This window comes from Boleophthalmus pectinirostris, unplaced genomic scaffold, assembly GCF_026225935.1.
Source record: "Boleophthalmus pectinirostris isolate CB_2022bp ecotype Guang Dong unplaced genomic scaffold, ASM2622593v1 HiC_scaffold_3, whole genome shotgun sequence".
In the NCBI taxonomy this organism is placed as follows: domain Eukaryota; kingdom Metazoa; phylum Chordata; class Actinopteri; order Gobiiformes; family Gobiidae; genus Boleophthalmus; species Boleophthalmus pectinirostris.
In genome coordinates, this window is record NW_026571299.1 from 39,313,373 (window position 1) to 39,338,036 (window position 24,664).

The following is a 24,664-nucleotide window of genomic DNA, read 5'->3' on the forward strand; positions in this document are numbered from 1 at the left end:
ATGAAGACGAAATAGCAACTGGACCACACTGAAATTCTACGTTTATCCACGTTACTTGCTTTCAAGAACTTCAACAACATGGGCGTCCACGGTTTTCAGGAATATATCGAAAAGCAGTGCCCGATTGTCGTGGTGCCAGTGGAGCTCCACAAGCTGACTCCGGGAGGAGGCGGACGCCCCGGTCCGCTCCGCTTGCTGCTGGATGCAGAGGGCTGCCTCCATCGGCTCTACGGGGGATTCTACACTGACTGTGTGAGCGGCCCTCTCCAAGGTTTGCCTAAGTGCCAATATACAGTTTCTGGTCTGCTTTAATGGCGCCCTGGAAAAAGCCGGTTTCACCAGTGGGTCAAGCGTCAAGTGAACGAGAGACAAACAGCCCAGCAGATCACAGGCCATATCCCAAAAGTATGGTTTCCACCTCCCGTCTGTATGGTCCGCTGCATCCGGCTGGCGCGTGAAGGTATGTTTAGATCCACGGCCTGGAGGACATAGCCTGTTGAGCACAGCCTTCAGCCCGCCAGCTTAGCCCAGGGCTTGGACCGGTATTGGATTGGATCGATCACCTGCAGATAGCTCTAACTATGGAATTTTAGGAGCTTACTATTCCTAAAATAATATAAACACAATATAGACAAGGAGATCATGACACCAACTGACCAACTTATAGGTCAGACTTTACAAATCCTTGTTTTTCAAAGTCTTTTTTTAACAATTCAAAAATGTAGTCTAATGAATATTTGCAACTTGGATAGGTATGGAATATCCGGAGAAATATCTATGAAGAGGAGCAAATGGTTGAGCCTCCACCTAGACAGGACATCATACAATAGTGACCAATGGCATGTAACTGCAATAAAATGACTGCAGTTGTAACCACACCCGCATTTAAGAATGGCCACACTGTTAATACGAAATGGCAAAAAGGCAAGAAATGCAACATAAAGTAGGCCATTAGGGCAACGAGTCTCATTGATACATTAAAATGTTTTGGAAAAAAAGGGCTCTATACTCATTTAAATAATTTCCACTTCCTATGTTAAGCAATTAGTTTACTTTAGTGCAGTGGGTGCATCGGTATACTTCTGGACGACCACATCACGTCAACTTTCTCACAACTTCCCAATCCTATCAAAACAAAACAATGGGAAATTGTCTTTGTAAAATAAAGGTCAAAGTCTCTGATTTATTGTCTCCACTTAGGTTGTCCAGACTATGGAAGACCAGGAAATATTAGCCCATTTCCAGAAATGACTTCCATGGATTGGTAGCTTATGGCTCCGACTATGCTCTCAGTAACATCTGTCATTATTTCAGTTCCCAGGCTCTCAAACTGAGCTGCAATGTCAAAAGCATCACCACCACTCAATATCTTCTACAAGACATGGCGAACCAGTTAAATACTCAAGTTCCTCTGCTGTTTTTGCTGCACTTTTAAAAATTTACTAATCACAGTGGGTCATTCCATGCCATTTCAAGAAATGGCCCACGCACTTCGATCTCAAAAAATTTTGAAAAAATTACCAAATAGTCCCTTACTATCATGTACCAACCCTGTGAAGTTTTAGTCATTTTTGATCATTACTTTTTCAGTTACAGCTCATTTTATGAGGTGAGTATGTGTCAATTTACGGGCCCAAAATCGCATCATTTTTTCTCGGCTGTTTTCACAGGTCGATATCTCAGTAAGTATCACACATAGAAGGCTGAAATTTTGTAGGCTTGTACTTCTCTACTCTGTGTTCAAATAACATCTATCGAAAGTTTGGTATCTCAACCCATTGTCATTTTATATGAACTTAAAAATTAAAAAAAACATTTCCATGGTGTACATTTTTAGCCCCCTTTTAAACCTACTTGTAGGTGTAGTAGACCCTTAAATTTTTTTGAGAATCAAGATGACTATCACTAGCCCTATCCTCTACAGAGAATGACAAGAGCATAAGCACTCTCAAGTGTGTTTTTGTATTTTTTTGTTGTTGTTTTTAACTCTGAACACCTTTTTGTTTGTACTTGTTTTAGTAGATATTAAGTATCAAATTATATATTTTGCATTGGAATTATAAATTTTCTTTGTTTCTGTTCTTGCAGTAACCATAAAGAAAAGTGGAACAAAAGTGACAGAACACCTAAGTCTGCAATCAGTGCAGATGCAGAGCCAGAGGACCAGATAAAAGTGAGTTGCACAGGTGCACTTATGGCATCCAGCTTTTTTAACTGAAGGTTTTGATAGATCTTGAAATGAGCTTGTTGTATCCAGCCCGAGCTCACTGTGGGATCACAGCCTAAGGCCCACCAAACCCACACACCCTCGTTACTGTCCATGCCCACCAGGAGTCACATGGACTGGGGATCCCTGCTCTCCCTGCAGTGTTCACTGAGGTCCTGCGTATCACCGAGCTCAGGCACAAGAATGGCCTTACATCTACCATGTACTCAGCAAAGTCTTTTTCATATAAATTAATCACTCATTTGGTCCTTTAAATGCTTCTCTTGTTGTACTGGAAAATGTAAACTCGTTGTGAATCTTTTATATAGAGAGATTAAGCTTCCCGTGACAATTGAGGATGACACTAACATGGACCTGCCTCCAGTAGTTTGGCTGTTTCAGCCAATCCATCATTACGTTTATGGTGTATTGTTCAGTCTAGCTGAGGCCAGGAGGAAGGCTGAGAGACTTGCAGTGTCGAAAAACTGCTAGCTAGAATGTATGTCCATTAGAAACACTACCTACATTATTTTTCAGTATACTGGATACTGGTCACAGAGCTGAACCTCAGCTATCCCAATTAAATTTACTGATTAATATAAATGGTTGTATCTCCATTTCTTTCAGCTAATCATAATAATAGTAGTAAAAGAATGGGCTGCATTTAATGGCAAGGCACCACAAATCCCAGAGCTGGTTGAAGCTTTGTCCTTCAGGGAGTGGACTTGTCCAAATCTGAAGAAACTGTGGCTGGGAAAAGGTGTGGAGGACAAGAACTGCTGGATGCGAGCTTTCCTGGCTTGTATGTGCTCCGACACTCCAGCTATGCTCAACCCTGCCAACATTCCCACACCTTTTCTGGTCCTCTGTTGTGTTTTGAGGTGAGTAGTGGAGGGCAATTTCACAAACTGGGAAAGTTTTGTGTTTCGTCTTAGGTTTATGTTACAATGGCCAGGAATAAGAATTTTGCGTTGTAATGAACTTGACGCTTTTCCAACCCAGGCACTTTCTCCTAAACTATATAAGCCTGAGCAGCTCCAAGAACTTAAGGTGATAATGTAGTAACTGTATGGAGAGTGTCAGAGATTTAAATACAATTAAAGAAATAGATCTTTTATTTTCCTGTTTCATAATTTAATTGGATAAAAATTATTATTTATACGTAGGAAAGGTGTCAGGCAACAGGTGTCCTTGATATAGTAAGAAAGTAGTACATTTTTATACTCATACTTTGAACAAACTGAAATGGATTCTTTCAATGTGCACATTCCTGTCGCTATTGCTTTTACCTGTCATCTCTTATTCATCCATTTCCCGTGCCTCCTCTTCACAGGATGCCTTTATACCCACCTGGGTCATTCTACTTACCACATCCTATGTTTCCAACTCGCCAGAGAAGAGGCCAGAGGCTGCCCAGTAAGATGTCTACAACAATTAATATGCCCTGACTAGATGACAGAACTATAAAGGATAACAGAAATGTTCTGAGTAACTTAGTACCACCTGTGGTGGAATCACTGACTAACACACACACATTTTAAGCTTCTGGAACAGAACAACAATACGCAATTTAAACAAAAAGGCTGTTTACACTTTTAAACATAAATATGGAAGGTACAGCTACAAACATGAATGAACTTGTGTTCATAAAACGGTAATCTTAGTAAAAACATTGCATAAGCTTTCTGGAAACAGAACAACAATACGCAATTTAAAACAAAAAAGGCGTTTACACTTTAAAACATAAATATGAAGGTACAGCTAACAAACATGAATGAACTTGTGTTCATAAAACGGTAATCTTAGTAAAAACATTGCATAATGCCATCACAGAATATCAACACAAACTGTTTGGTATTCGGCACTATGGACCCACAGCAGGGTTTTCATGTAAGATCAGGATAGTCTCACATCTCTCTGAGAGGGAGCATTCTCTGTACTGATTTCTTGATTTTTTTTTTTCTTCTTGATATATCCTTAAATAGCCAAGATATACAAATTTCAAATGCACTTTTGGTTTCCCATTTTTACCAGCATGCCCAGGGCCTTCCTCTCAGGACGAGGCATTGGGCAGGGACCAAATGTGAACAAGACAGAGGAGGACTCCCTGTTCAGTTGGTGTCTGTAGGAGAAACCAATTGAGGGTAAGAGTAATAGAAAAGTATATCTTTTTGTTTTATAATTTTTTAATTGTGAGAAAAAAATATGTAGAATATGTCTTCTAGGTACACCAAAGGTATCATTTCCACACCTTTGTTCCAAACCTTTGGCATTGAAGGGTATTTCTATGCTCGAGTCTTTAAAAACCAGGCAATTAATCTGGTAAGTAAATAATTATCGACTTGATATCAGCATATTTACTATTGTTATTTATGGTCTATTTAAACTACAAGTAATCATTAAATACATTTCATTGGAGTGAAGTGAGTGTTTCTTTTTTCATTTGGATTTTTTCATATAAAAATCTTACTCTGCTACACATTACTGTTACTGTTTTTTTCTTTCTTTTAGTTCTTCTCCCAGAGTAAGCCTGTTCAAATGCCTACAGTTACACCAAATGCAAAGAAAGAGAAAAAGAGCAACTTACAGGACACCAAGCCAGAGCAGCTGAACAAGTCTCGCCACCAACCCCATAGTGCATTGAAGCGCAATACTAACCCTCTCTTAAATGCACTAAATCTAGGTAGAGGCCAGGGACAAAATTAAGCACTTGAGGCTGTTGTCTTAACAGAGAAATAGCATTTATATTTTGTATTGCTTGTCAAGGTTAGAATGTTGTGTCTGATGAGGGGAAAACTAGACTGCTTTCAATCACCTAAGTGTGGCCAAGAATGAAATTTTGATATTTCTTTGCAGACATAATTGTTCCAGGTAATTTGCCTTTCTTTGTCACAAATGTTTTTCTTTTCATTTGTGACATATTTATCTAAAAACAAGGTTTACACTGAATGTGTGGTTCCACAAGCCTTTGTATAATAGTAACCCGAAAAGCACTTTTCTTTCTAAAGCTAAACTGGTAAAATTGATACAATTCCTATTAAGTAAATAAAACATTATTTTGTTGCTTTTTACAAGAAACCTGTTGCTTCAATGTTAACAGGGTAAACCAGTTCTGCATGAGGTTTCATCAGTAATTTAGCTCACAGTCTTGATTTGGCAGTCAGCAACCCAAACCAGTGTTGGATGAGTCTGTGGTATTGTTTATGTTGTATCAGTACGCCTCAAATAATGTAATAGGTTGTTCATTGTGGCTTTATTAAACTTAAGCCAATTGTTAGACATCCCATTTCTGTTAAATCAAATGCTAATGGTTACCAAAAATGTTTTGTTTTGTGCATACACTACAGTTCTATACAATCTGATGATTGGAAATTAACTACTGTTTGACTGAATGTTGGACTGTGGCTTAAAAACAAACTTGATAAAGTCTATTCTCTCTTGGCCCTTGTACTTTATTCTTTCTTATTAAGCTCTCTCTCTATCCATCTATCTATCTATCAATCTCTCTATCTCTCTCTCTCTCTCTCTCTATATAATATATATATATAATATACAGATGAGAGAGAGAAGAGAGAGAAATAGATAGGATATATGTTAATATATACCTTCTGTGGGGGCAAATCTGCAAAAATGTTTCATTACCACTAATGCAATGTCACACCAACAATAATATTTCTATGTAATATGGTACTGTAGACTTGCTATGGGTCTGGAACAAGATTACGTATTGATGAAAAATAACTGATTTGAGTTATGATATAATTTTGGTTTTTTGGTTATTATTGTGTTATAATATATATAATATAATATATTTTTAATAATCTAAAACAAATTTGAAAAACAGTTTTATGGAAGACTTAAAGATATTTAATGTTTTTTTTTTCTTTTTAAAAAATTATATAATTGCTGAGTAATTGGCTATAGTTCGGACTTATTTCAATATGCATCAAAATTATCTCATTCTCCTCATTGCAAAACCATTGCATGACGTAACGCCCGCATAGGCTGTACTGTATTATCTATTTCGTAACCGATCAGAGCTGCTGCTGCTGCTGCTGCTGTGTTTTCTAGATGGCTGCTAACACGAGCGGCTCGTTGTACAGTCACCAGGGGGCACGCACACGGTAAAAATCATAATAATGCATTTGAGGAGAGCCTGCTACGCCGAGTGTGCATCGACTGGCCCTTCTCTATGAGAACGCACACGCCGATGTGCCGTGTTGGAGATGTGCATGTAGTTCATGTGTCCGGCGGGACTGCCCCTGGCTTTTTCTGGGGATCATATTGGATCAAATTGTTTGCAGGCCGTTGTTCCTCCTGCAGCCCCCCAGTCTATCCCGACGTAGTTGTGAATTGAACATGGCGACTGTACCAGTATATTGCATCTGCAGATTACCTTACGACGTGATCTTTTATGATCGGATGCATGCTTTGCAGGAATTTTTCCAAGCTTAAGGGGCATATTATTGACCGTGCTGCATTTGTGGCGCCTTCTAGCAGAAAACAAACAAAAATGGCGAGCTCTCGGGCGTTTGACAGCTTTGTGGCTCTCCCTCGGCCGTCTACATCTGAAGAGAGAGGCCGCTCGGTGAAGAAGAAGAAGGCGGAGTTACATTTAGCTGACCGGGTTGTGACATTTTCACAAATATTATAAACCATTATCTGTTCATGAACAATACGTACGTAGCTTTATTGCGCGATTATGGCGCGGGCTTGGTCTATTCCTTGCATTCTGTGTAACATCCCCGCATATCCTCTAACTGAGGCACTCGGAGTGGACGACTGTGTCGACCCGAGCCTCAGTCTCGATTTTTACCCACTTCGCACTCATAAATGCATTTTACAGCATGTGCTGTGTAAAAATATCCGCGCGTGTTAAGTGTTTGTGGTGTTGTTTGTGCTCTGGTGTCCAACACCTAAAATCACAACCAGCATGAGCGCCCGGATCAGTCCCGTTGAGCCTTCGTGCTTGGCGGCAGCTATGGCTGACAAAAGCCCGTACTGAGTCCGGAATATAGCAATAATTATATTTTGGTTGTGGACGTGTTTGAGTTACGATGTTGCTTGTGACTTTTCACTTTCCCGTGTACATAAGCTGTAAGCTGGCTTGAACTAGATCGGAGTCATCGCTGTTCATTTTCCCTCCTAGTTCTTCGTGTGCACGCCTGCGTCTGTTCTCGCCTTTGTGTGTTTGTTTTTATACTACTGTAGGTCTTATTATAGCTAAAAACATAAGTTATTCGTGTTTGATTTGTCGAATGGGCTCTTCAGAGCGACAGAGAGTGTATTTACGCGCCTGAACGTTAACCCTTTGCTGCTCCACAGGCAGTCCCACCACAGACAGTCTGGGCTTAGGCTAAAGTGGCTAAGAGCTGCGCTGTGTCAAAAACACTTAGGATAAGTCAGACATTAAAGTCGAGCGTAGTCGTTCCGCGGATTCATCGGTTAAACCTTATATTGCAGTAAATACATAAATCAATATAGTTAATTCTCAGAGAATGGATATAGGCCTATCCAACGCTGTAATAATGTTTTTTTATTCAGTCCTGAAAATATTAAAGTACTGAACTCATAAGGTTAGTGTGGTATATCCTCGAATCTAATTCAGTTTAAATAACTGATATCTACATATATATATTTTATCTTTGATAAAGCCAGATATTATAGTTTGGAAAATGGCGTTATATATCATTATTCTCAATTTATTTCCATCATCCTTGGCTTTGTTATGTTATAAATTATGCTATTTTTTGTATGTGTTGTAAGGTAACATGTAGGGTTTCTGTATCTCAATAAATTGCACTAAGTATACCCCCTGCTAACAAGGATTTTCAAGTGTCCCTGTCAACCCACAAGTTAGCTATCAACATCAGTTAATTACAAAATGGAATTCAGGCATGTAACAATGACTACCAGTATGTTCACATGCACACCAAAAATCTGAATATTATCTGAGTTCTGGAGCTTTAAGATTATTTAAATGACATGCAAACTTCAAAATTGAATGTGAGTAATTGGAGAGACCATTATTAAAAAGAAATTAGACCATTATGCTGTTTATATGTTTTACATGTCTATAACTGAAAAATATGTTATTAATCAGATTTTGAGTGCGCATGTAACCACAGCATTTATGGTTTGTTCTTAAATAATTTTCTTTTAAAAAAAAAAGGGAAAACATCATACAATTTATTTTGCTGTGGCATTTGCCCAGTGTCTGAGATCGTATTCCACCTTTCTCAGAATACATGATTTATAGACAACACCTTTGTTATTGTAACAAGTAACATACAATATCGTCCCTGCATATTAAGGCCCAGTGTATGTTTTGTTCATGTTAACATTCAGAGTTCACATAGCTTAAATTTGAGGTGGAGGTAGCGAAGAAGTTTGTGGTTATTGTTATATTTAGTATCTCTGTAATTACTAGACATGGACTAAACAAATCTGACACAAGGAGGACCTTACTGCACAAATTAATTAAAATGGAATTATAAATGTATTTTCTTTACTACAGCTTCAGCAGTTGTGATATTATTTAGTCACATGGGTGTCATTGCACTTAGTAGAGACTACAAGATGAAGTCACAAGACTTATTTGTTGAGAGTTTTATGTAATATTAATAAAAAATAAAAAGAGGAGAGAGAGAGAGAGAAAGGTGGAGGGGAGTATATGTGGGAAACTCCCAGTTCATTGAGTCATTGAGTTCAGCAGCGGCTCCAAATGGGAGGAATCTGCCTTTGCAGCAGCAACGAACACCTGTGAATTCATTAACAACTACATAAGGAATGAATGAAAAATGAATGAAAACAAAACACATTCTGTGGCCAAAAATTAAAGTCCATACAGTGTTGGAAGGTGCTTTGTAGTATGTTTTTAAACTCAATAAAATTAGGTTGTTTTAATTTACATTTCTAGTCCTTTGCAGCTGTGTTGGTGTGGATGAAGATGATGCCCCAGATATTGATATTTATCACTGCCCGAATTGTGAAAAGACCCATGGCAAGTCTACATGTAAGTATTAATAATCAATAATTGTTTTTTCACTGTCCAGTAGACACACCATTGTATGTAATGACATTTATAATGCATTTAATGACAGTTTGTGCATAACATTGTAAAAAAAAAAAGAGTAAAATATTTTTTGCTTTATTGTCATCAATCATTCATAAAACACATCTATAACTTAAATTTCTAACTAATCAAATTTAAACACAATTTTAGGCTTAATGCTGTATTCATTCTTACTACTCTTCTTGTTACCACATCACAGCCTAAAACTCATCATTTTTATATTATTAAATTATGTCTGTGCCTTTTTCCCTTGGTGTAACATTTTGCATGTGAATATTGATATGTTCCCTAGTTTTATTTTTCCTATTTGTTTTCAGTAAAAAAGAAAAAGAACTGGAGCAAACATGATACGGGCCAAAGCACAGACATCAAGCAGTTCAGAATGGCAGTCAAGTGTTCATTAAAGAGCTACGCAGCAGAACATTTCCAAGGTAAATAGCCTGAGATGCCGATTCATTTTATAAGCTGTTTACAAGCGCTTTCAATTCAAATTCTATGAGTATATAGATGAGTTAACTGTGCTTTACTACAAAAGAATAGCTAGTCTGCTACCTTATAACTTAACCATGTTATTTTGCTTTTCCCTCATTGTTACCCTACTTTGAGTTTTACTTGAGTAATTAATGCACGTTTTGAACAGACTAGAAACACATTGAAAAAACAATTTGTTTTAATATTTTATTTAATAAAACCACCATATAAAGGTCAGAATCTGATGTAAAATTGAATTATGACGGGGTAGGGCTGAAATTTTGGTCCGGTAGCAGCGTGTTGTGACAAGATGCAAAATACAGTCACACACTAGCATGGGATGCTTTGAGATAAACTACAATAGATTACATATCTATGTAATTGAAAGCATTGCTTAACTAGTAGAACATTACAGGAATGAAAAAGTAATTAGCTTCTCCTGTGTGAAAGACCAGCTGTCACTGTTTACTTTGATTAAAATAATTGTCCATATTTTAATTGTCCAACGTGTGCAAAGAAAATCTGGATTATTATTCTGATTTTTTTGCCCATATCACCCAGCTCTAATTTAAACACAGTAGTTCTACCAACTCCCAGTCTATGTTGGGTTAAATTTTGCTGTAGGATGGAAAAAAAGGTCTATTTTGTGTGGAGCTAGACCAGCCTGTGATGCTTTGTAAACCTTGCTGTTTGTTTCAGTGCTGATGATGTGGTGGTGAAGTTGAGTGGTGTCCAGTTGACCATGGACTACCTGGAAGAGAACGGTTTTAATGAGCCAATCCTGGTCCAGAAGAAGGATGGCCTGGGCATGTCCATGCCTGCTGCCACTTTCTACATTAGTGACGTGGAAAACTATGTTGGTGAGGATGTGTTATTAAGAGTGTATGGGTTTTTAATTGAATTTTAATTGTTATCATAAAATACTATTATAAATATCTCCTTTTTTTAGACGTATAGACTTTCTCCTCATTTTAGACATATTGTTTTTCTTCAGGGTTAACAAAACTACAATGTAGTAATGCACGTCATGATGAATAATATAGTAACTTAATTTAAACCAAAAGATATTCCACCCATATACAGAATTTATCATCCTAACATTGCAACTAGTAATTCTATGATTCAATCTTAATCCTAAAGTGAATATACTGCTCCACCACACTGTAATATTGCATTCAGTTATAGATACATAAAATTTAAGTTTGAGCTTGGTGAGCCCAGACTGAGAACATTGCATCCAATGCATGGCTATGTCCACTAGAGGGCACCCTCCACTTTGAAATGTTTTTATGTTAGTTTTACAGGATATAATGTTTGTACATGTATAGTAATATAAGACTTCCTTTGTCTCACAGGTCCAGATGTCAGTGTTGATGTGGTGGATGTCACTAAGCAGACAGACAGTAAAATGAAGCTGAAGGAGTTTGTGGATTACTACTACAGCACAAACAGAAAGAAAGTATTAGATGTTATCAACCTGGAGTTCTCTGACACAAGGTCAGGCCTGAAACCTCAGCTTTTTTCTCAATTCATTCTCCAGATCTGGTCGTCATGTTTTCTATGTGTTTAATAGGATGAACAATATAGTTGAAAGTCCACAGATTGTCCGCAGATTGTCTTGGGTAGAGAACTACTGGCCCGATGATGCTCTGCTAGGAAAGCCCAAAGTCACCAAATACTGTCTCATTTGTGTCAAAGACAGTTACACAGATTTCCACATTGAGTGTGGTGGAGCATCCGTCTGGTATCATGTGTTGAAGGTATGTTCATATAAGCTTTGTAAATCAGCCTTCGGCTATAATTTGGTGTTCATTCATGTTGTATCTTAGTTTAGTTAATTTATTTTTAATGGGACAGTGCACTATCTACATTAACCTTAACAGGGGAGATGCATTGTACCAGATTGTAGCACCAGTACTAATTTCCACGTGTCGTCCCTGGGCAGGTTAATTGATTGTATAATGTCCATTAACATAGTAATACATCAAAAACCTGGTCCTTATACAAAGTTCACCACTGATGCTTATTTAAAATACATTAGGTAATGCTATTTTTATCCTCTGATCAAATTCCTATTATTAAAAAAAGATAATGGTATGTTTTGAAAAAGAAAACCAAGGACGCTATTGTCTTGCTGAAAAAGTATAAACGTAAGCAATGTTTTGTTTTGAATAAAAATAAATTAATTGCAAATGTATTGTTGTGTTTAGGGTGAAAAAATTTTCTTCTTGATCAAGCCCACCTCAGCCAACCTGTCTTTGTACGAACGCTGGAGGTCGTCGTCCAATCACAGTGAGATGTTCTTTGCCGACCAAGTGGACAAGTGTTACAAATGCACTCTGAAGCAAGGACAAACCCTCTTCATCCCATCAGGTGCTCACAGTAGTTTAGTTGTAGTGAAAAAAACGTTGGTCTTAATATTTTATTATATATTAATTAAATTGTTCTTACAGGATGGATCAATGCAATACTGACTCCAGTCGACTGTCTGGCATTCTCTGGGCATTTTGTCCACAATCTCAGTGTAGAGATGCAGATGAGGTTAGGAATTATTGTACTATAAATCATATATATATATATATATATATATATATATATATATATATATATATATATATATATATATATATATATATATATATATATATATATATATTTGTCTCTTCACAATTTTTTTTTACCTTTTAGAGCGTATGAAATCGAAAAGCGGTTGAATGTCAAGACTCTCACCCCCTTTCCAAACTATGAGACAGCCTGTTGGTATGTGGGCCGACATTTCCTGGAGAGATTCAAGGGTGAACACTTTTTCCTTTATTCTCCAATTTTAACATAACGCCAAAACTCCCTATTTGACCTCCAGCGTAAAAACAACCAGAGAACCTTCTCGCAGCCTGCAGCCATCGGCAAAAGTCTGCTGCACAGATGAAGGCCTGGATGCTATATTATTATTTCAGTCATTAAATTGGTGAATCTCTGAGTTCACAGATAATTAGCATCAAAAGGCTTGGCCCAGCTAGAATCACTTGCTCCATTACAAGTCTGTGTTTAAACTCTCCTCAGCTGGCTTGGGCCAATTGTTTATGTTTCCACCATTTTCTCTGCATGTGTTCAAACCAGATTGCTAATGTGCGTGCAGTACTTCCAACCCACAAGGCCTCACTATTAATATATCATTATGTTTTACTTTGAGGTCAACTTTTTAGTGCAAGATATTGTGTCAATTAATTTTAGTCTTGTGCAACCTTGATCATAATAGTTTTTTAGTGGTCAATTGAGGTTACTTTCTCATTAATTTTTGGTATTGTTTTTTTGCAGCGTTACACAAAGCAAATAAACAACCAGCTCCATATCTTGTACATGGTGCCAAAATAATCAATGGAGCCTTCAGAGCTTGGACTAAAAAGCAGGTAAATGCACATACAAAAGCTTTTTTTTTCTGCCCAGCTGCACTTCTGAGTTCTGCCTCTTGCACTGTTAAAGGCACTTTTGGAACATGAAGATGAGCTCCCAGAAAACATGAAACCATCGCAGCTTATTAAAGATCTTGCCAAAGAGATCAGACTGTCTGAGGTACAAATTTTTTTTATTTATATTTAGCCTGTGGCCTTTATTTCTGGAAATAATATGGAACTTTCAAACAAATGTAACTTTTAAAATCTGAGCTGTTTTTTTTTTTGGTTAGAATGCAACAAAAGCCATTAAAAGTGAGCCAAGCATTAAGATCCCAGTAGAAGAGCCACCATCAACACATTCAGAACCCGAGGAGCCTGTGTCCCCTGCTCACGTCCCATCTCCGAGCAGAGACAGGCCACGCAAAAAGAAACCACCCAAACCTCCCAAGCCCCCAAAGATGCCCAAAGCCCCCAAGCCCCCCAAAGTGCCCAAGGTGAAGGAGGGGGGGAAGAAGAAGGCCAAGAAAGCCAAGGAGATGTCCCCGCCACCCAAACCCTCCAGCTTTGCTGCTCTTGAATCCCATGCAAAGGACATCTTGAGTAAAATGGACCAGTCCAAAAAGGCCAAGGTTAGAAATTTTTTTTCAAATAAGCAAGATGAAGTTTGGTTTTCTTTTACAAAATATGTGTGAAATCAGTTAACTGTTGTATTGTCTCTGCATTGTGTATCTCTTGTTAGCAGGGCTAATGCTTTGTCAGAAATTCTGAGTAAAAAGTGTGAACTCTTGCTAATTATATATAATTTATATTGCACGTTGAACTATACCCATGATGATGAGGTTGATGTGGACAAGATGTTTTTGGCTGTTTTCAAAATTTGATTTTGTTGCCAGATTGCTATTTTTAAAAATAATTTTTAATGTTTTAATTATTTTGTTTATTTTCCAGGCTGTTAAAAGTGTTCTTAGTTCATCTGAGAAAGAAATAACCAAGCAGAACAGTGTGGATAAGTTTGAAATCAGAGAACAGAATAAAAACAAGACGGAAGCAAAATGGAAGTACAAGGTAAGAATGTGAATTTTTATGGTTATAGAGTGAAGAGTATGATAATGACCTCAAGCCAAAATAAACCCAATGAATATAATTGCTGAAAGATTTGTTCACTTCAAAGCAATGATGAGAAAATAATGATGTGTTCTAAATCACACATTGAGGCCTGTAGCTCATCAGTACAACTAAAAGAATGTTCACCCTTCAGTAGTTTACCTAATGGAATTACACCACGTTACTTCCTAACTATTTTCATCTGCTCCCATCTTCAATTGGTTTTGTTGTACCGTTGTAAAAGAACAATGGGGAAAGGCCTTTGGAGCATAAATATAATTTTGCTGAACGGAAGACATTAGAGGGATTAGGTTCCATGGAAAATTCAATGCCAAAGTACTGTGGAATGTTGGCCGTGTGTGCCTTCATCCCATTGCTCTGATCAGGACAAACACTTGCAGATGGACTGGAGACCCTCATGATGTGTCCAAGGTCACAGCAAACTACAACCCTTTTCCTTCAACTGATTAATAAAGTACAGCTTAGAACAGTGAAAGGTTGTCAAGAAATCAATACTGGCCTATGAAGAGTTTTCATAGTTGAATACCAGATTGAATGCTCTCCAAACTGAGTCCTCCTCAAGGGTCAATATTCATTTGTAATATAATTGTGGGTGTGTACAGAATTATGATGTAGCATAGTAAGTACGTTAGTCAGAGATAACTTTTATTATAAATGTCATTATAAGAACCACATTAGAAATCTTAGACACATTAGACACTTTACTCAGAAATCTCTAGTATCACACATGTATTTCCAGCTCTTTGGAGTATTTGTTGTTGTAACATCTGTAACGTTGTATGTGTTACAGAATAGTAAACCAGATTCCTTGTTAAAGATGGAGGAGGAAAGCAAATTTGACAGAACGCCACTGTCAAGCAATAAAGAAAGATTTAGCTTTATGTCTCACAAGAAACTGCTCAGGTAAGCGCTCAAAAGTATGTGTGAAGTGAGTGTCTTGTTAACCAATTCTGTACACTGGTGATTATGAACCGTTTAGCTATCAGCAATGCATCCATTAGCATTAACTCAAGGTCTTCACTTGAAGTGCTGGGCTGATCCTCGTACAAGTCACTCATTGTCCTGTGGTTTCCTTCACAGCTCCAAAATGCTGAAACCTCAGACCAACTCAAGTGTTTTTGGATCATTACAAAACCTAAAAGAGGACAAAGCCAAGCCGGTGAGAGACGAGTACGAGTACGTCTCCGATGAGGGTGAGTTGAAGATTGATGAGTTTCCCATCAGACGGAAAAAGAACACCACAGTTAAAAGAGACCTATCATGTGAGTAATCACCCCTGTTGTTTTTTTTTTCACAACAACCTTCATAAAATGTTAAAACACCTAGATTTACTTAAGATTTACATATATGTTTTTCAGTTTTGTCTGACATCCGAGAACCAATTCAGCCATCCAAAAAAGCAAAGTTCCAGCCTATAGTGAGTAAGGTAAGAACTGTTGGTGAACCGTCCTATATAGTCACAAAGCTAATGTGTTTAGTGTAAAAAGAAGAGAATATTTCATTTTGCTCCCCAAGGCACATGGGGGAAATACCTGTCTATGGAGCAAGGTGTTAAAATGCATTCTCACTAATGAGAGCTCTCAGGAAAGAACACTTGGCCACACTTAAAAACTTAAGAACCTTAGTTAGTCATATGTTATGTTTTAGTACATTTTAGTTACCCTATGCAACGTGAGAAACCTTACACCGAAACATGATATAAATATTAAACAGATGTGGAACATACTGTGTGTGTTTTGTGTGCTACATTTCTCTTCTTTGTTCTTGTTACATATTAAGAGTGCTGATTCGTCAGATGAGGAAACTCTACACATAGATACAGAGGCCAAACCTGATGTCAAAAATCGCAACTCCAAGGTCAAGAAAAAAGGTGGCAGTGCAGCGGGCATACTGGACCTGCTGCAGGCCAGCAAACAAGTGGGAGGCATTGACTACAGCACAAACAGGTAAATTCTCTTAAGCATTATCATCGGTAGTTATGGCTGGACTTAAGTTACCCTTTTGTTATGGTACAGTGGAAAAGAGTAAATCAGATGTATTCCAGCTTTCACTTGCTGTAAAGCAAGCAAATCAACAACTCATCCCAAGACTACTCACCAAAATTGATTTGTCTCTTGTCTCTTGTTTTCTAATGCTCATTTTTTCTTCACCAGATGAAATAAATTGCTCTAACTAAATTGAACAATGCAGTGTAGCACCCCTTTCACCAGAAATGTCTATAAACAGACACAGAAAAATTATCCAAAAGTGGAAACTAAATGGCTCCCCGAGAACATGTGCCATGACCCTTAATGAGTTTTACCTCTTATGCTCACTAATGGGCCAAGTCATTGACAAACAAATGGACACTTGGTGACAGATGAAGTGGTCTTAAATAGCCAGATTTGTAATTCTCTCAAAGTTAAAAATCTGAAGTTTACACTGATCCTTTCAGCATTGTTGCTAAGCCTGTTTGTTTCATCTCTAGTTAATTTATCAAAAGCAGTATGGCTCCAGGCCCTTCCTCTCATTTGATTTTTTTCTGTTTTGGTTGACTCTTGATGGTCTATTTCCACCACACTGAAAGGTACAAATGAGCAGTGAAAGAGAGAACAACTTCAAAATAATCATAATTTCAAAATAGTTTTCCTAATTATATAAAAGGGAAAAAACTTTAATGTAACACAATTCAATCTTTTGCAAAAGAAAATGAAATGCTGTCAACTGGACAACTTAATCTGTATTCTTCCTGTTGGATTTTGCACCTATTTTCATCCTGTAAAACAAATGTTCTTTGTGAAAATACGGTGCTTCATATGACAGGGCTCTGTTGCCATGGTGTAATAGACGTTTTGTTGTATTTCTCATGGTTGTACTTACAGCCAGCCCCCTGCATCTCCCAGCACACAGGAGGCCATTCAGGGCATGTTGTCCATGGCCAACCTGTCATCTTCAGACAGTTTACCACAGCCCTGGAGCAACAGCCAGTCCCGCAATCACAGCCAGTCCAAGAGCAACTCTCACGGCTCTCAGGCTAACAGGAAGTCCGGCAGCAGTACCACCGGCAACAACAACAGCAGCAGCAAGCGAGCGGCCAAACGCATGCCCAAGAAACCCCGGAGGAGCAGCAGCATGGAGAGCCTGGACTACGATGACGACCAGGACCACATGGATGCCTGCTTCAAGGACTCAGACTACGGTAAACATTTATTTGTAATTTGTAAATGAATGTAATCTATAATTGCTATTTTGCAGTGGTTTGTTGTGAGGTGGGCTCTCACATACAATAGGCTAGCTTAGGTTTTTTGCCATATGTAGTTAAACCCATTGGAAAAACATGTGCACTCAAAGTGCACCATGAGACATTAAAATACAACCACATGAACAAACAACAGACAATCATTACAGGCGACATACTGACACTAAAATAAATGAGAAACAAAGATTAAGTGTCTAAAAATGTAATGTGCTACATTAAAGTTCAACTTGCCTTGTTCAAGCTAATAGCTGCTTGTGGGAAGAAGCTACAGTAATAGCATGGCGAAAAGTCTGACATGTCTCTGCCAGGATGGCCAGAGGGGTCACGTATGATCCGAAGGGCTCGGTTAAAAAGTGTACTTTGGAAATAGTCTCAAAGAGATTCAGGTCACAGTTTGTGTTTTTTTTTTTGGCTGAGTTGAGCACCTTATTTAAAGCTTTCCTTTCTTTGGCTGTAATGTTGTCGAACCACACAGTAATAGAGCCAACCAGAAGCTGTTACTGAAGTCTTTGCTCCAGCTCAGATCATTAGACAAGGTCAGATCAAGAAATTTACACTCTTCTACAATTTGAACATCAGCATCAGAATATTGTGGTAGTACAAAACAAAAAACTATACTTAATGCAATATATTTTTGTACAGAAATATTGTTCATGATCTAATTCTGTTGAGGGGGCCATGGTACCCTTCACAGTCCTCGCCTTAATTCCAAAGTCAGTGTGGACAACATCAGTGCTAATATCAATATTGGTGATACTTTTTTCCACATCCACATACAAAAATCTCCAATATATCAAACTGTCTAATATCTTTTATCAAAGCTACATTGTTCTCTGTGATACAGCTGTTCATTGTCTCAGTGTCTGCTCGCAATCTATTGACTTAATATCTGATAATTAGCCCATCAACATTAAAAGCAGCTTGTTTATGAAAGAAGAAAAAGGGTGCCAGTCTCCACAATCTAAATACAGGTTTTCAGGGTGATTATGAGACACTAATTACAAGTTCAAAAAGCATGAAACTATCTATTGAGAACTGGTGTTAATAGCCTATTGACAAGCTGGGAGTGCCTACAGCAGCTGGGTTGGATGAACTTCATACAAAATGTTGCAGTGGAAAATATTTTACAATTTGGAGCAACACAAGAGTGGTTTACAAAAAAAGCAAACACAATCCGTATTCACTGCTAATGAATAGATTGAATCCAGATTCAGATTTTATAAGCCACACATTGATACTTCACGCAGGCTGTCAGCACCTGTTAACACCATTATTATTTTCCCCATTCTTGAAGACCGGACCTTTCTTCAGTCAATCACTGCTACATTAACAATAAATTGTAATTTTTATTTGCAGTTTATCCTTCTTTGGAATCAGAGGAAGATAATCCTGTTTTCAAATCCAGATCCAAAAAGCGGAAAAGTAGTGATGATACGCCATACAGTCCCACAGGTAAATGTCCTCACATGATTCCTTTGAAGAGTTTTCCTAAATGTGTCCTCAAAATACTGATACAGTCACAGACTTGTGAGCAATACTTTTAAACATTAGTAAACATTTAACACTGTTTTGTTTTGGATATTTATGTATCAGAAAATGTATTAGCTAAGATTGTGGACTGTGTTTCGGGATAAGTATTGTATGTACCATGAGGTACTTGAAAACATCCAGCCCTAAGCTGTGTCTTGTGCCCCCAGCTCGTGTAGGACCTTCAGTCCCTAGACAAGAGAGACCAGCCAGGGATGGGGCACGAGTGGCCTCTATAGAAACAGGCTTGGCCGCTGCAGCCGCCAAGCTCTCGCATCAGGTACCAGTGTCATTCTGAAGTTCTAAAATATTTTGGATTGTCTGGCAAATCATTTAATGTGCATTTTGAACAGGAGGAGCAACAAAAAACAAAGAAAAAGAAGAAAAGTACCAAAAAGAAGACATTAGTAATGGAGGATCCCCCAAGACTCTCCCAGGACAGCAGTTCTGATCACAATGCAGACTCTAATGATGGCAACATGTCGGATCAGGAGTTCAGCACTGGGACAGTCAAATCCCCAGGAGGACCCCAGCCCATGGCCCCAGGCGTGTTCCTCAACCAGAGGCGGCCATCTTTGTCCTCACCCAACAACAGCACCCACTCCTCAAGCACCAACAACAGTGGCCTGGCCAAGGGAGAGCGTCCAGCAGCTCCCGACTCCAAAGGTGAGCTCCTTCACTGTTCATTGTTCATATGCTTTTTTCTTTGTGGGCATAGAAAAAATAAAAAACACAATGTGAGATGAATAAACAACTCATGCCAGTGCGTCCTGTAACACTGACCTCGGGCCACTGCAGAGGGGAAGGTGTGGGTCTACAGAAAGAATCTGCAGTGGATATTTCCTGAACAGCACAGCAGTCTGGAGCGGTGTAACAAGCTGTCTCCAAGTAACCGGCTCAAAATATATGTTGCACCTACATTGAATGCAAGTCCTGCCTAGTGGTTGAGGTAAAAAAAAAAAGAAATTAGATACCAAAAAGTTATGTTTACTTCTTACTCCTTTGTAATAATAATGGCTGATTTTATGCAAAATTATGTACTTGTGAATGCATTTAGCTCAAACTGAAAAAGGTTGGTGTAAATACGTTATATTGAGCTGATTAAAATATTTTAAAACTAAATGGAGCTGTTGAACATGATTAGGGGTACTAAGTATTTTGTCGATTTTGTACATGCTCATGCTAATTTATTAACTTTTGGGTTTTTTTTTTGGTTTGTTTGATTTGTATTGACTGTTCTCTCTCTTTTTCTGTTCACAGCAAAGCGGCTAAAGAAAGGCATGGCCACAGCCAAACAGAGACTAGGAAAGATTTTAAAGATTCATCGAAATGGAAAGCTCCTCCTGTAGCATGCAACGGACTGGGTTCACCTCCCAAACTCACCCCTCACCCCTACGCCCTTTTAACCGTATAAGGAAAAAACTGAACCAAGAATAGGAGGAAACGGGGAGAAATCATGCATTTTTTCAATTTATAAGAAGAACATCACTCAAATAGGTTTTTGCCTCCTCTTATACTTTATAACTTTCAAATATAAAAAGTGTACAGAACCTACTATAAATATTTTTTATGAGAACATGTGTCATTTTACTACAGCTGTTTGTTTATCAGGGGTTGCTAAACATGAAGTAGAACTACATTGCAGTCATTCCAAGATTTCTGAAAGTATCCCTTGCATGTATTGAGTTGCATGTCCAGGTTGGGTTTGGGGTTTGCGTTTTGGCTTTAACTGGATGGATGCAGCTCATCATTGCCACATAGGTTATGTCTACACTAATAAGCTACACCACTCTATTGCAGTCTGTCTTATTGTTGATTTTATTATTGGCAAAAACAACACTCACATTAAAATGCACTGACATTAAGACAACAATAAATTTTCTTTAGATTATATTCTTCAAGAGCTTAATAGCGTGGACATCGCCATGTATTTAACTTAAAACTCTGCCGCTCACATTTTACTTAACCCTGTTTATCATTTCTGTGTACTAAAGCAAAGCACTATCAAGAGTAATATTTATTTATTGGTATGGTAGATGGGACTAAGCAGGACTTGGAGGAGTAACTGTAAAGCACAAAGTGAGTGGGGAGCTGGTTTGCATAGGACTGTGGTACATTGGGCTGGCCTCCCTTTAGGCTTGGACTAGTTTCTGTGTTGCCATTGTAATAAAGGGCCCAGTATTTTTTTGTAAAATGTTTGGAAAAATACCATCACAGCAAACCTATACAGTAGACATCTTAAGAAATCAACAAAAAATTGTGTTTTGTTTCATTTTTAAGAGACAATAAGATTTTATTTGTGATGTCAATAACAAATCCAAATCATATTTTATGTGTCATTTAGCACAATATTGCTTGACTTACAACTTACTTGACTTCTAATGCTAGTTACTTTATTTTAATGCTAATTTGAAATTCTGGAAATTGAGAATTGAATCCTGTAAAGTTGTCTTTACGGGTCTCTTTGATAGTTATATGCAAAAATAGCATAGACTGGTCTAAGCTTACCGGGTGGTGCAAGCCCTGCAGTTTGATAATGATAAGCTTCATCCATGTCAGGTATGCCGTTACATGGGGATACTTTCTCTCTTCTGTTGCTTTACCAGGCAGCACAACCACATCTGTGCATTTTCACTACGTTACAGTACAGTGTAGGGAATGTAGCTTGTACATAGCCTTTTCAGTTACTTTTGTATCCCTTCCTCTTATGGTTTAATCCTACATTTTTACTGTTTTTGCTAATTATGAATAAATAAATAAAAATATATAAATATATATGAATATACAGTATCAACTGAGCAAATCTGTTAAGTTTTTTAGTTAGGTTTTACTTAAAAAAAAACTTTTTTCTTAAAGGTGTTGCCTGGAAAACAACTGAAGAAACGTTTTATTTTCATATTGCCTTACATACACATAGCTAATTGTACTGTATTGTGTTTTCGGTTCAAAGGAGAGACAAAGCTTTGAGGAAAATTTATGTAAAAAAGTTTTTAAAAACAAAAAAAAGACAAAAAAAAAAACAACAACACTCACACAACCAACCACAGACACTTAAAAGTTTCTCCAACCAGCCTCTTGTTGGAGCTCTAGTAACCTGAAGGTTTTTGGAATTATTTTACTAGCACCTTGTGAAGTGTTTATGTGTCAGTGATGTAATTTATTAATGTTTGTAGCTTTTTTATACTTGTACAATTCTTAAAGAGTTTTTGGTTTGGAATATTTCATTATCTTGTGAATTTATCCTCAACAGAACTTCTGTTTATTATTCTTATTTTGTTTATTGTGTACTTGAGTGCATTTGGGAGGCATCACAAACATTTTACAGATTTATACCAGCAACATTATTCAAAATAGCAGTTCACTGTGGATGTATTATAAGACCTGTATTTACCTGAATTTAACAGATTTCGGTTCAAATTGTATTCATGACAATTACTTATCATCGACCACATGTTTGAACTGTGTTTCAGTCAGTGTTGCGGAATATCATTAACAGGGCTATGGATTTCTTTCCCCAGAAACTTTGTAATACCATTTATGTCCAGTTTGTGGCAGTTCTTATAATACATCTGCAGAGTATGTACCCTCAGTGTCACCATGGTCTGGCATCACGGTCTACATTTCCACTGTGACATTTCATACATGTTCATCTCTTGGCCTCTGTCCTTGCACTTGTTTTCGGGTGGGACGATTTCATGGGCCGTAGATTTAAGTTCTCACCAAGACCTGGTCAAATACTGGTCAAAAGTGAACATCTTTTCAGGTTTTCTTTCACAGGGTTCCTACACAGTATGTACAAACATGGAATATGGGTTTGGGATATTTTATGTCTGTAAATGTATGGAAAATAATATGAGATATTTTGTTTTTTATTTCTTCAAATTGTATGTTGAAAAATTAATACCTCCAGCCTATCATGTGATAATTATCTTATAGCTAAATTTACCATTTTAAGGAAAATCATCATATTCAGTATTTTAGCAAAGATTCTGCGCTGTGGCAACACCCAGTGAACATTCACTGTATTCTTAACTCATCTTTTCACACTTAAATGTCATATCTTGGCTGAAAAATTAATTGTGATGCCTGCAAAAAGTTGAAATTTTATTTGTAAAAATGTGTAAGAACCCTGTTTGTACATTATGTGTGTTACTTTGTTTTTAAAAATCATTTTATATGTTATCACTGCATCCACTGTCACAGCAGTGAATGATACTTGTTGTAGCCGTCTTCCCTTACTGTTATTTGCAGTACTAGTATTTACAATCCTTTTTGAGCTGAAGCTATATTTTTCTGTATTTAGATGATTCTGTTTGAGGTCATGGCTCACTTTTTTAAGACATGGAGAAATGGAAAATTCCGAGGAACAAACATATTGTTGTTGAATGATATGATTGTCCGCCTTGTTTACTTTTGCAATACAGTTATTGTGGAAAACCTATGATGTGTCACACTTGCATTTTAACTTCTTCCCATTGTCCCGGTTCCAAGTCACTTATGTGTAATATTGATTGACATCCACAAAATCATCTTTAAAGTAGGCCTAAAATATATCTGAAGGAGCAGTCTTTTTTAACCCACTCCCTCAGTTGCATTATGCAGGTGTTGCAATGTTTAGCCAAAGATACAAATGTTCGCAGAGACGAGTAAAAATAGTTTCTCTGTTAACTCAGCTCCCTTTGAGACTTGCGGCTTTAAACGCTATGTCAAGTCAGGGCCACTAGATGGAGATAAAAAACACAACTCAGCCAAAAACGGCACATCTCATAAAGGACTTTTAACTGCTAAATTAAATCAGCCAGCTAAAAGCAATTAAACCACTTACCATTAGCAAACAGTTGGTGAGGGTTTTAAGTTTCTAAAGAGTGGATGTCCTGTAGATAATTTCAGAATAATAATATTTGATAAGGTTTTGTAAGCTAATGGGTGCATGGACCCATGGGGGCCTCGCCCTAGGCTACAGCCTTCACTTCTTGTTTTGATTGTTTTGATTATTTTGATTTATTTATTTATTTTTATTTTTTCATTTGAAATAAATGAAACGAAAATACAAAACTAAAAACAATATAACATAAAATGTAATTACAATAAAATGATCAGTGCACTTACATAAAGGCCCACACGGTGCATTTCTCGGCCAGACAAGACTATTGACTTATGTAGAAGAGGTCAGTCTGGACACTTCGGCGGTGCGTTTTGGAGGTACTCCTCCCGCCTGTGCGTGTGTGCAGGCAAGAGGAGTGCAGCGGCGCGCCTGCAGAGAGGTCGTGACCTCGTTTCCACCCTGGTTAGCTTCAAAGTGAGTTGTTATTGTTACCTAATTGTTAACACAAGAAGCTGAAGTGCGCCGACATCAGCCAATGAAACAATCCCATCATTTGTCCTGCTGCGTGAGGCCTGCGCTGCGCCGGGCCACGGGCCACATTCACACTACGGAGTCTGGGCAGGCCGAACTATGTGCGCCGAACTGATGTAAGTAAATCGACACACACCGGCAAAAAAGAAAGATTTTATACAAAAGTATCATACAAACAGCATCGTGAATTTGGGTAGAATATATTTTACACCTTTACAATATGCAAATCAAGGCGTTGAGCCTGGCATCAGACTAAATTCAATCAAGATTCAAA

The 24,664-nt window shown here is 37.8% G+C and overlaps 1 protein-coding gene and 1 pseudogene across 1 annotated transcript; both read left to right on the forward strand.

The window, feature by feature from the left end:
- Window positions 1-78: 78 nt before the first annotated feature.
- On the forward strand, window positions 79-4,348 carry LOC110171141 (constitutive coactivator of PPAR-gamma-like protein 1 homolog; annotated as a pseudogene).
- A 1,925-nt stretch (window positions 4,349-6,273) lies between these two features.
- phf2 (PHD finger protein 2) lies at window positions 6,274-23,475 on the forward strand. The gene is given in 23 exon segments (XM_055160646.1): window positions 6,274-6,656; window positions 9,132-9,221; window positions 9,599-9,652; window positions 9,655-9,712; window positions 10,452-10,612; window positions 11,108-11,249; window positions 11,326-11,512; window positions 11,963-12,125; window positions 12,206-12,293; window positions 12,441-12,547; window positions 13,068-13,159; window positions 13,233-13,322; window positions 13,435-13,773; window positions 14,093-14,209; window positions 15,060-15,172; window positions 15,350-15,531; window positions 15,628-15,695; window positions 16,049-16,215; window positions 17,131-17,447; window positions 18,864-18,959; window positions 19,205-19,314; window positions 19,388-19,700; window positions 20,295-23,475. Coding segments are annotated over 23 exon segments (3,234 nt in total). The 5' UTR covers window positions 6,274-6,565; the 3' UTR covers window positions 20,384-23,475.
- The last annotated feature ends 1,189 nt before the right edge of the window (window positions 23,476-24,664 follow it).